A 13083-nucleotide genomic window follows, 5' to 3' on the forward strand; every position below is an offset into this window, starting at 1 on the left:
ACAGTCAAAGTGGCAGATAGGCTGAAGATGGAGGAGATTGAGCTCCATCCCTTTTTGAAGTAGAGCTGACAGTGGGCTCATTACAAAACTTACTTCTTGCCTCTAGAAAGGTATGCTGCTCTCTCACTTAAAAATAAAATATACAGATGATATAGCAGTTGCTTTGCATCAAGGTAGCTTGTAACCCATGGAGGTGGCCATAATGACACTCGTCAGCCTTCTGACACCCTGCAAAAATGTCATTAAGCTTATTGACTGCTTTGTTGGGGTCAATGAGTATATCCTGGTTTTGGAAAGGCCGGACCCATGCCTGGATGTCCATGAATTTTGCAATACCAAAGGAGGATTCCTCACTGAAGAAGTTGCAAAGCATGTGCTGGTGCAGGTTCTCCATGCTTTGCGTCACTGCCAGGACTCCAATGTCCTGCATCGAGACCAGAAGCCAGAGAACCTCCTAGTCAATACAGACACTCTAGAGGTCACACTGATTGACTTTGGATGTGGAGATGTCTGGATGGACGACGCCTCCAGGGAATTTGCAGGTCAGCAAGAGAGGTTAATTAAAAGCCTGTCAAACTGGATTAGTAGCAAATAGTGTTTTAACCTAGTATTCAACAAAACTGGACTTGTGATTAAACTCCTTGTAGGGAAGTTGGATTTGTATTCTTGGGTCCTAACCTGACTTTCTTCAGTAAAAATACCCAGCTATACGAAAGGATTTGTGAGATATACACCTTGTTGTTTCAGGGACAAATGCCTACGCTCCCCAGAGTGGTTCCGGAAACGGAAATACAGAGCTGGCCCCGCCACGGTCTGGTCAGTGGGGGTCACGCTCTTTGAGCTGGTGTGTGGCTACCTCCCCTTCCGCAGCAAGAGGGCACTCGTTTCCGGCCACTTAAAATTCCCGCCATGGGTCTCTCCAAGTGAGCAGCTTACTTTTTGCTCCGTGACTCGAGTTCCACGAAAGGGAATATTATTTTCCGACTAACTGTGCAACTCTCCCAATCTGTTCTCTGACAGACTGCCGTAATCTAATTCAACGGTGCCTTACGCTGAAAGTGGCAGATAGACTGAAGATGGAGCAGATTGAGCTCCATCCCTGGCTGGAGTAGAGCTGACCATTGGGATCATTGCAAAAAGTACTTTGTGCCTCTAGAAAGGTATGCTGCTCTCTCACTTAAAAATAAAATATACAGATGATATAGCAGTAGGGGTGCAACGGATCGCGGTTGATCCGTGATCCGTACGGATTACGACCCACGGTTCGGAACGCACGTGATCCGCGGATTAACTCGTTTTTTAAACTTTTAGATAAATAAAAAAAAAATGACCGCAGATAAAACAGTGTTTTCTGCTGATATTGCTTAAATAATAAATAATTAATTACACAGAAGTCGTGTTTACGTCAGCGGAACATGTGACTCAGTCAACAACGATGGCTAGCGGCGGAACAGAGGAACTCGAAAAGCCTCCCGCGTCATTCAAATCTTTTGTATGGGAGCATTTTGGCTTTCCTGTAAAATATAATGATGACGGAAGAAGGGTGGTGGACAAAACAGTTACAGTGTGTAGACACTGTGGCACGAGAAAGCCGTATGAAAGTGGCAATACATCGAGTATGGCCACGCATCTGAAGCGACATCACCCCGGTGTGCAGACAGGATGCAAACCGAAACAACCACAGCAACAGCTGCTCACCGCTGCATTTAAGCAGCACTTTGCACCAGAATCAGAGCGGGCTAAAGCTATTACCAAATCTATCGGGATGTTTATCACGGCAGACATGAGGCCATACTCTGTTGTTGAAAACAAGGGTTTTAAAAACCTCCTAAAAGTGCTTGAGCCACGGTACGAAATACCCTCGCGCACACATTTCAGCATGAAGGTCATGCCTGAACTTTACAAACAGGAAAAAAGCGAAATCGTCGCAGACTTATCAGATGCATCCTCTATTTCGATCACCACAGACGGGTGGACATCAAGGGCTACCGAAAGCTACGTGACTGTGACTGCCCATTATATAACAGCGGGATGGGAGATGCAAAGTCCGGTGCTACAGACACGCCCCCTCTATGAGACTCACACAAGCACAAATCTAGCGCAAATCCTGATAGAAGCAGTAGCTGAGTGGAAGTTAAAGAGACACAATGCATGTAGCAATATCCCAGTCACCACAGATAATGCCAGAAACCAAGTAAATGCAGTGACAGAAGCTGGACTAGGGCCACAGATATCTTGCTTTGCACATGTGATAAATTTAGCATGCCAAAGAGGAATCTCAGTTAACCAGATGGATCGCCTTCTTGGGAGGATTAGGAAGGTGGTTTCTTTTTTCCACAGAAGTACAACAGCAGCTCATGTCCTTAAAACAAAGCAAGAAATGCCACAGCTACCAGCCCACAAGCTCATACACGACGTCACTACAAGATGGAATTCCACATATGACATGTTGGAGCGCTATCTTGAGCAGCAGGCAGCAGTATACTCTGCACTGACAGAATAGACACTGAAAAAAAATATCAGAGACATTGTCACCTTGTCTGATGATGATGTGAAAGTAGCAGAGGAGGTCCTTCAGCTCCTCAAACCTCTCAAAACAGTCACAACCCTATTGAGTACTGAAATTGCACCATCTGTGTCCATGATCCTACCTCTGAAAACCAGAATTATACAATCCATGTGTGCAAATGAGGAAGACACCAGCATTACCAGAGATGTTAAGGCTGCCATAAGAGGGGACCTGATTTCCAGATACACCAACCCCCCTGAAATACAAGATTATCTTCACAGATCTACTGCACTTGATCCAAGGTTCAAGTCCCTGACTCACATAGAACCAGCCCTACGCGAGAAGACATACACTGATCTCACAACTGAGATTGTGGCTACTGAAGAGGTAAAAAATAATACAGTTATTCATATTATTTAATATTAATATAATTAAGTTATAAAACATTTTAACTATTATTTATGTGAATATTTGATCTTAATTTTGAAAATTACCAGCATATGTTATTGATTGCCTATGAAATATATAACAAGAAATATAGTTAAATAACTCAGTAATTTTTTCTGCAGAGTCAAGCCACAGAGCCAACACCCTCTGAAGAAGACACAGGGCCAAATGCATCTCCTCCACAAAAGAAGTCTGCCATAGAAGAGCTTTTTGGGGATACATTTGTGAAAGAGTCAGACACAGAGAAAACTTTTTACAACACAATCAAAGAGGAGGTAGCATCATACAGGGCAGCAAGCAGTTTGCCAGTGGATGGTGGTAATCCGCTGGCGTGGTGGAAACACAATGAGTGTAAATACCCTCACATTGCAAAAATGGAAAGACACTACCTTGCTGTGCCTGGCACTTCAGTTCCTAGTGAGAGGGTATTCTCCACAGCAGGTGACATAGTGACAGCTAAGAGGTCTACTCTCTCCCCAGAGAATATAGACATCCTCATCTTTTTGAAAAAAAATTTGTCATTATAAGGTTTGGCCTGTTTTCAGTTCTCAGGTTGTTTTTCAATTGTTGCATTGAAGTATTCAAGTATTGAGAATTTTATTTAAAAATTGTATTTATTCAGCTTTTTCAGTTATTTCTTGGCTTTATTTTTGTAATTTATTTTACTTATTTTTGATAAAACCAAAAGTTCCTTGCCATACTGTTCTTGTAATAAATGAGAAGCAAATTACATTTGACTCCTCCCCTTTTTGCTGATCCGAAAATTGATCCGATCCGTGACTCAAAATCCGTGATATGATCCGAACCGTTAGTTTTGTGATCCGTTGCACCACTATATAGCAGTTGCTTTGCATCAAGGTAGCTTGTAACCCATGGAGGTGGCCATAATGACACTCGTCAGCCTTCTGACACCCTGCAAAAATGTCATTAAGCTTATTGACTGCTTTGTTGGGGTCAATGAGTATATCCTGGTTTTGGAAAGGCCGGACCCATGCCTGGATGTCCATGAATTTTGCAATACCAAAGGAGGATTCCTCACTGAAGAAGTTGCAAAGCATGTGCTGGTGCAAGTTCTCCACGCTTTGCGTCACTGCCAGGACTCTAATGTCCTGCATCGAGACCAGAAGCCGGAGAACATCCTAATCAATACAGACACTCTAGAGGTCACACTGATTGACTTTGGATGTGGAGATGTCTGGATGGACGACGCCTCCAGGGAATTTGCAGGTCAGCAAGAGAGGTTAATTAAAAGCCTGTCAAACTGGATTAGTAGCAGATAGTGTTTTAACCTAGTATTCAACAAAACTGGACTTGTGATTAAACTCCCTGTAGGGAAGTTGGATTTGTATTCTTGGGTCCTAACCTGACTTTCTTCAGTAAAAATACCCAGCTATACGAAAGGATTTGTGAGATATACACCTTGTTGTTTCAGGGACAAATGCCTACGCTCCCCAGAGTGGTTCCGGAAACGGAAATACAGAGCTGGCTCCGCCACGGTCTGGTCGGTGGGGGTGACGCTCTTTGAGATGGTGTGCGGCTACCTCCCCTTCCGCAGCAAGAGGGCAATCGTTTCCGGCCACTTAAAATTCCCGCCATGGGTCTCTCCAAGTGAGCAGCTTACTTTTTGCTCCGTGACTCGAGTTCCACGAAAGGGAATATTATTTTCCGACTAACTGTGCAACTCTCCCAATCTGTTCTCTGACAGACTGCCGCAATGTAATAGAACAGTGCCTTACAGTCAAAGTGGCAGATAGGCTGAAGATGGAGGAGATTGAGCTCCATCCCTTTTTGAAGTAGAGCTGACAGTGGGCTCATTGCAAAACTTACTTCTTGCCTCTAGAAAGGTATGCTGCTCTCTCACTTAAAAATAAAATATACAGATGATATAGCAGTTGCTTTGCATCAAGGTAGCTTGTAACCCATGGAGGTGGCCATAATGACACTCGTCAGCCTTCTGACACCCTGCAAAAATGTCATTAAGCTCACTGACTGCTTTGTTGGGGTCAATGAGTATATCCTGGTTTTGGAAAGGCCGGACCCATGCCTGGATGTCCATGAATTTTGCAATACCAAAGGAGGATTCCTCACTGAAGAAGTTGCAAAGCATGTGCTGGTGCAAGTTCTCCACGCTTTGCGTCACTGCCAGGACTCTAATGTCGTGCATCAAGACCAGAAGCCGGAGAACATCCTAATTAATACAGACACTCTAAAGGTCACACTGATCACTGCCAGGACTCTAATGACACAAAAAAAGATGGCATGAACATGGCAGTGTTCTGTGATGCCAGGCATCTTAAATAATGCTGAGCTGTGCCTCAATAAAGATATAATTATGCAGATGCCCCCCAACGGCACCTCCCGCCTCCCCTCAAAGGTCAAGTTAATTTTATTTCTATATAGCGCCAGATCACAACATAAGTCATTTAAGGTTACCTTTCGTATAGAACAGGTCTATACATTGTCCTTTTATTAAACAAACTAAATAGCCTTCTGTTATTTATCTTATTTACAAAACAGCTTTTCCCAAAAAAGCTACAAATGACGTGGTAAACATCGAAACATAATGTTTGAGAATGTTATCTTAGTGATGAAAGTGGATTTTAAAAAGTCTATACATTTCACACTCAGAACAAGTGAACAAACCAGTGTTTGTAAAAAATAAAAACTGTTCATGTGTAAGATTCTTTAGCATATTAAAATTATTCAGTTCTATCCATGAAAAAAAGTTAATCAATATAGAACTGCACATGACTTCTAAGTTAACTTTTAACAATGTGTTCATTTCTGATACAATTTCATTTGCTCTCAATGTACATGCACATAACAACAACAACAAAAAGAAGACTACAAAAAGACACCTATGGCATATATACCCAACTGAATGGACGATTTTGTGAGTTATACACCTTCGTTTCCAGGATATACCACATGTGCGTTTGCGCACATGCATGTGTTTTGGTAAAAAAATGAAATAATCCAAAGCACAGTATGTAAAGACACAGAAGTGGGCCATAGTGCAGTGATGCAGCTGTTACAGGTCCCAGGACCACGCACAGATGAAAATGTACGTACTATGCTATTTCTTGCCAGACACCTGGTAGCGCTTTTGCTCACACAACTGCGCCACATTGGCCCTGATGGTGTTCACAGTTGAAACCCTTAGTACAGCTTCAAGATGAGCATCACTAAGCCTGGACCTGAACTTGCATTTGTTAAAGTTCATAGCTGAGAAAAGCTTCTCACACAGATATGTGCTTCCAAAAAGGCACATTAACCGACTGAACACTTTGGACAGCTCTGGGAAGCGTGGAGGTAATTCTCTCAAAAACTGTGCAGTCTTGTCTGCATTTCCCTGTGCCTCTCTGAATTTAGTTTTTAGCTCACTGTTGCACTGCAAGTCAATAAGTTCCATTTGCAACAAATTTGGGACACTCTCCACATCAGCTGAGAAGGGGTCTGCAAACAGCTGGAAAGTGTCACGGTGTGCCTTGAAGTCTGCAAAACGCTTATCAAATTCCTGAAGTAGGTTTTCAACAGCAGATGCATATTCATCACCATTGAATGCTATGCCCTCCTCCACAAGAGATCTGCATGTTGTGTAATGACTGAGGCTTTTTGCAGAAAGCTGAGTTTTCCACAATCTTAATTTTGTGGAGAAGGCTTTCACACTTTCATACGCTGCTGTGATAAGCTGACCAGGGCCATGGAGCTTCAGGTTAAGGATGTTCAGTTCCTGTGTAATGTCCACTAGGAATGCAAGGTCCATGACCCATTTAGGATCATCAAATTCAGGAACATCCATTCTGCAATTTTCCATGAATCTCTTCACCTCTGTTCTTAGCTCAAAAAATCTCTTCAAGACATTTCCCCTGCTGAGCCAGCGCACCTCAGTGAAGTAAAGTACATCGCCATATGTTGCCTCAATTTCTTCTAAAAAGGCATGAAACTGGCGGTGCTGTAAACTCCTTGACCTGATGTAATTGATGCATTTTAGGACAACAGACATGACATGTTCATATTTCAAGCATTTGCTGCACAGTGCCTGTTGGTGTATAATGCTGTGCAGAACAACCGCCGGATCTGCATGTTCCTCTTCTAACTTTCTTTGCACCAGCGCCACCAGTCCATTTTTTACCTGCCATAGACGGGGCGCCATCGGTAGTAATGCCTACTAGTCTGTTCCAAGGTAAACCAGCGCGTTCAATCGCGTCGCCCAACTGCTGAAATATATCTTTGGCTGTTGTCCGGCCGTGCATTGGACACAAACTCAGCAATTCTTCTGTCACCTCAAACTTTTCATTAATACCCCTGACGAAAATAGCTAGCTGAGCATTGTCAGTTTTGTCTGTGCTTTCGTCAAGCGTCACAGAGTATGCAGTGAAAATCCCCGCTTTGCCACGTAGCTGATCATAAATGTCACTCGATAATTCAGTAATCCGCTCTGCCACTGTATTTGCCGATAAAGAGAGATTGTTGAACATGTTCTTCCTTTCTGGACATAAAATATCAGCGACCTTCAACATACAGTCCTTCATAAACTGCCCTTCAGTGAATGGCTTTCCTGCTTTAGCGATCATCTCACTCACCACATAACTCGCTTCAACTGCAGCATCAGCATCCTTTTTGGCTTTGTAGAAAAGAGTTTGCTGTCTCTGCAACTGGGGGGCTCGTTTTTTTCTTTCGTCTTCCTGGTACTTCTCATACTGGTCTCCATGTTTAGTAGAGTAATGACGCTTGAGATTGTATTCCTTTAGAACGGCAACTTTTTCTTTGCATATCAGACAGGTGGCATTTCCATTAAACTCCACAAAAAACTTTCCTGAAACTATCTGTGTTCATCATCCACTTTCCTTTTCGGTTTGGAATAAGACATTTTCGTTCACAGCCAAACAAAAATAAACTGCTAAAGCCCCGAAACTAGCTCTCTTCTTAGTATGTCTGCTGGAACACGTAGGTTTTTTACGCTATCACCGTATTCGTTTTTTTAACCGTGTTTTTGTTTGTGTTGTTTTTGTATATTGAGTGAGTAGTTTAAATTGCTATAAAATAACTACAAAAATGATAATTAATATTAATATTAAATATTGTTAATTAATATTTTGCGGGCCGGATTGCGTTATATTTTTAACGTCGTTGCGGGCAGGAGGGAGGGGGAGGGAGGGCCGTAAATGGCCCGCGAGCCGGCAGTTTGAGACCTCTGATCTAAAGAAAATCCCGCGAAACTTCAACTAATGTTCCCGTTAGGCTATAACCCCCTCTGGCGGTGCACAAAGGAATATCGTTTCTAGTATTACTTTTGAACAAAATAACCATAAAACTGACGGACAAATTGGGACAAAATTCTTGTGTGCGTCACACAGCGAGCAAAGATGCTGGAATAAATATGAGTAAAATTGACTTATTGTATACATATCCAGGACACACAATATATACAGCATATATGCAGCATAAACAAATATACAAAACAAACTCTCAACTAACTATATTACTGCAAAAAAATATTTTCAAATACGTCATTTATTTTTGCATTTTATGAACGGGGATTGCGCCCCTGGGATCTAGCCTGGGTGAGCGCGTGCATTAAAACGCGCGTCGTTCTAGAATTTACAGTCGCTTATCAATCATTTTCATCGTTCTGTGCATGGTGAGGGACTTATTTGCTCTCTTCCGACAACGAATCCTTATAACGTATACGGTATCGATTATTTTTGGTTGATTTTAGCAGATATGTCATACTATATTAGAAAAATACAGTTTTGAGCTGTACGATTAAATCGCCATTTATTAGGTAGTGCCCATTATAAGTTATGTTTTAGTGTAAAGTGTTATCCACATCAAACAGCGTAACATAAAATAAAATTCTTTTGATTTACAGATAAAATGGCCACCAAACGACCCCACTCCGATAGTGTCGACGAATCTCCGTCGAAGAAAAGGAGAAAGAGTCAGGAAGCACAGACTAGCGAAGCGCAGACTGCCGAAGCGCCTCGCCGTGACACCCAAGAACTGGGTTTCAAAATGCCCCGCAAAGGTTTGAATCAACAGATGACTGTCTTTGAGAGAGAATGAGAATTATAACTAAAAAAGTTAACTTATTCTGACAGTAGCATCTAATAGGAAAACTAATGATAATGCAGATTTAACACACCAAACTATAGGATAGGTATGCAGTAATGAAATATTAATGCATGCTATTTAAAATTAATGGTGAAGTATCTACAAGTCTGTTCTCATAGAGAAAGTGCCATATGGATTCTTTTCTTCAAGTGTACCTGTCTAATGTTGTAGAACCTTTGGAGGAGCTTTATCTGAAGGGGAAGCTCCTCGGGCAAGGTGGTTTTGGAGCTGTCTATGCCGGAAGTCGGAAGAGCGATGGCCTCCCAGTAAGTCCCTAAGTGGTGTGATCACAACATGCATAGTGATATCTGTCCAGAGATCCATCTTATCCTGTAAAGTGTGACACCATCTCAATGCACTGATTTTTTTCCTCCTTTAGGTGGCCATAAAGTATGCCAGAAAGGGTGGCATGCAGATAGAAATGGTAAGTGTCCTCAGCCATGGAGCTGGGTTTCTTTAGATGAATTTCTGCCTAAACAGTTACAGCTCTTGGTTAAGCTCAAAGCTGCAGGGATTTTAGGAACTGTAGCAGTTTGGATTGAAAACTGGTTAACTGGCATGAAGCAGTGAGTAATAATTAGAGGCACAATGTCACAGTGGGCCTGCATTCACAGTGGGGTACCGCAGGGTTCAATTTTAGGACCACTATTGTTCCTAATTTACATCAATGATATTGACAGCAATATATACAGTAAACTGATTAAATTTGCAGACGACACCAAGGTGGGTGATGTAGCAGGTACTGATCTAGCAGTAGAGAGGCTACAACGTGATCTGGATTTAATTAGCGACTGGGCTGATACCTGGCAGATGAAATTTAACTTGAATCTGTTTAGCCTAGAGCAAAGGAGACTAAGGGGGGATATGATCCAGGTATATAAGATTCTAACAGATCTGGATGCTGTTCAGCCAAATGGCTATTTCAATATTAATTTAAATACTAGAACTCGTGGCCATAGGTGGAAATTGGTGGGAGAACATTTTAAACTGAATTTGAGAAAGCACTTCTTTACTCAGCGTGTAGTTAAAGTATGGAATAGTCTTCCTGCTAGTGTAGCGCAAGCTAAAACCCTGTGTTCCTTTAAATCAGAGCTAGATAAGATTTTAACAACTCTGACCTATTAGTTAACTTCTCCCCAAACAAGCTTGATGGGCCAGATGGCTTCCTCTCGTTTGTACATTTCTTATGTTCTTAACATATGTACATCCCCTTCATAGCTTGGAGTTGATGAGCCCGTCCCCATGGAGGTGGCCATAATGACCCTCGTCAGCCTTCCGGCACCCTGCAAAAATATCATTAAGCTCATTGACTGGTTTGTTGGGGTCAATGACTATATCCTAGTTTTGGAAAGGCCGGACCCATGCCTGGATCTCCATGAATTTTGCCACACCAAAGGAGGATTCCTCACGGAAGAAGTGGCAAAGCATGTGCTGCTACAGGTTCTCCGCGCTTTGCGTCACTGCCAGGACTCTAACGTCCTACATCGCGACCTGAAGCCGGAGAACCTCCTAATTAATACAGACAGTTTAGAAGTCAAACTGATCGACTTTGGATGTGGAGATGTATGGATGGACGATGCCTACAGGGAATTTGCAGGTCAGTAAGAAAGGTTAATTAATAGCCTGTCATTCTGGGTTAGTAGCAGGTAGTGTTTAACCCAGTGTTCAACAAAACTAGATTTGTGATTAAACTCCCTGTAGGGAAGTTGGATTTGTATTCTTGGGTCCTAATCTGGCTTGCTTCAGTAAAAATACCCAGCTGTACGAAAAGGTTTGTGAAATTTTCACCTTGTCGTTTCAGGGACAAATGCCTACGCTCCCCCAGAGTGGTTCCGGAAACGGAAATACAGAGCTGGCCCCGCCACGGTCTGGTCAGTGGGGGTCACGCTCTTTGAGCTGGTGTGCGGCTACCTCCCCTTCCGCAGGAAGAGGGCACTCGTTTCTGGCCACTTAAAATTCCCAACATGGGTCTCTCCAAGTGAGCAGCTTACATTTTGCTCTTTGATTCGTGTTCCACGAGAGGAAATATTATTTTCCGACTAACTGTGCAACTCTCCCAATCTGTTCCTTGACAGACTGCCGGAATCTAATTGAACAGTGCCTTACGCTGAAAGTGGCAGATAGGCTGACGATGGAGGACATTGAGCTCCATCCCTGGTTGAAGTAGAGCTGACAGTGGGCTCATTGCAAAAATTACTCCTTGCCTCTAGAAAGGTATGCTGCTCTCTCACTTAATAATAAAAGATACAGATGATATAGCAGTTGCTTTGCATCAAGGTAGCTTGTAACCCTTGGGGATGGTTTATAAAGCAACCATTGTTGTACTTTACTTTAGAAACTTAACATGTCACCATTTGAGGCAAGGGAGAGGAAGTCACTGCTGAGTCTTGGGACAGGTAAGAGAAAACCGTCCTTGTGTCTCATTCATTTGCTCACCACAAAGGTCTTCATGATTTATTTTGCTCTTGGAACCAGTGAACAAGTCTATTTCCAACAACTATGGAGAAAATGCTCTGTGACTGAATGTTTTGCATAGGTTCCAATTCCTATTGTTTCCTAAACTGCATTCTTTTCTGTACATTCATGCTTTCTTTTGCAGAAGATTGATGTGATGTGAGCATTAAGATGGGAGGTGCAGACACAGCGCCAGCGAGACACAGAAAGATGGCATGAACATGGCAGTGTTCTGTGACGCCAAGCATCTTAAATAATGCTGAGCTGTGCCTCAATAAAGATTCAATTATGCAGATGCTCTTTATATGTGTTTTTCATCTCTTTTGGTGTCTCTAACCATGGTTGCCTGAATATCCAAGCCATGTTATGATGATCTGACCTGAATTAAGACGAGGGCAGAGCAAAGGGGGAATCCAGACATCTTGGGGTGATGCATGCTGGGTACTTTATCTAGGATTGTATTTAATGATTGACTAAGAGTCAGAGTCTGGCATGTTTTATTAATTACAACTTTACTGAGCAGCACTACAACAGATACAGTGATTTGCACAATAGTGTGGCTTTGTGTCTACCTCAGACCCAAATTTATACTTGCTGCAAACACTTTCTCTCAGTCACTCAGGCTTGTCCTGCATGTCTTAAGGGTTGTTTAAGGTAAAACTAATGCTACTGTAATTCTCATTTGGGCAGTATATGTCATCAAAATGTTTCTCAGCATAGTGTAGCATATTTGCTGCTCGGTTTTGAGCAGTAGGATGTTGCAGTTCTGCTCCAGCTTGTGGGAGTAGTTCTTCACTGGAAGCACACAGATATGACCAGAGTAGTACTTCCCTCTTGGACCTGTGGCAGACCATTAATGTAATTTGTCAAATGCATTTTAGATCACTGAGGTAGGATATGCTACTAGCTTGCAAGCTGTGGAATGCCATTTTTCTACAACACTCCTCAAAAATCTGCAAGGATCTACACCCTTGCTGAACATAAGCTACTACCTACAGGAGCAACTTGACACATGATCATGTACAACTACTGAAGGTTATGTTATGGTGCCATAATATGAAACGTGTTTTTCATCCTACTGTGTGTTATTTCATACTAGAAGCAGCAAAATATCTATTCTACAACAGCTGAAAAAAATATATAATAAAAAATATTTTATTAATTTGTTATAATCATGTCAGCAGAGCTCACTTTTTTTAGTGGATTAGCATTTCTGCTAACCTTGAAAACTGTCGGTAGAACAATTAGCTTTCACTAACTGTAAATCCACTAACATTTTCACAGGTAAAATGAATAAAGTTTAACGGTCAAAAACATTAATAAAAGTTAAAATCATACAGTACATATTTGTTCCTGTCTATTGTGAGTATGTCTGCAACAGTCTACATGCCACGCTGTTGACTGAGTACTTAAAAACACATGATGCAAGTGGTCGATAATTTTTTGGATTTAAGATAGTCCAGCTAAGCAAGGTACGTTAATTGGGGCGGTGGGCTGAGCTACGGATCACTGCTGCGCTTTCTCTGCGTTTGCGGATTCCGTTGTCTTCGTGTTTC

General features: G+C 42.2%; 1 protein-coding gene across 11 annotated transcripts in view; it reads left to right on the forward strand.

Annotated features, from left to right (window-relative positions):
* The window catches only part of LOC125713312 (serine/threonine-protein kinase pim-3-like), a 104404-nt gene that overhangs the window by 71542 nt on the left and 19779 nt on the right, over nt 1-13083 (forward strand). For 4 of the 11 annotated variants that reach the window (XR_007383550.1, XR_007383549.1, XM_048984324.1 and 1 more), the window contains exons 2-7: nt 8832-8987; nt 9245-9339; nt 9453-9497; nt 10292-10670; nt 10875-11051; nt 11149-11287. The exons of 2 other annotated variants lie outside the window; for them this stretch is intronic. Coding sequence is in view for 2 of the 9 variants with exons in the window: in XM_048984324.1 (XP_048840281.1) it covers nt 8837-8987; nt 9245-9339; nt 9453-9497; nt 10292-10670; nt 10875-11051; nt 11149-11240 (939 nt within the window). In the remaining 7 variants the exon portion in view is untranslated. Of the gene's footprint in view, nt 1-8474; nt 8601-8831; nt 8988-9244; nt 9340-9452; nt 9498-10291; nt 10671-10874; nt 11052-11148; nt 11288-11408; nt 11470-11672; nt 11743-13083 lie in introns of those variants that run through there. 5 more of the 11 variants (XR_007383546.1, XR_007383547.1, XR_007383544.1 and 2 more) reach the window with 3 other exon arrangements.

This window comes from Brienomyrus brachyistius, chromosome 18 (genome assembly GCF_023856365.1).
Source record: "Brienomyrus brachyistius isolate T26 chromosome 18, BBRACH_0.4, whole genome shotgun sequence".
NCBI lineage: Eukaryota > Metazoa > Chordata > Actinopteri > Osteoglossiformes > Mormyridae > Brienomyrus > Brienomyrus brachyistius.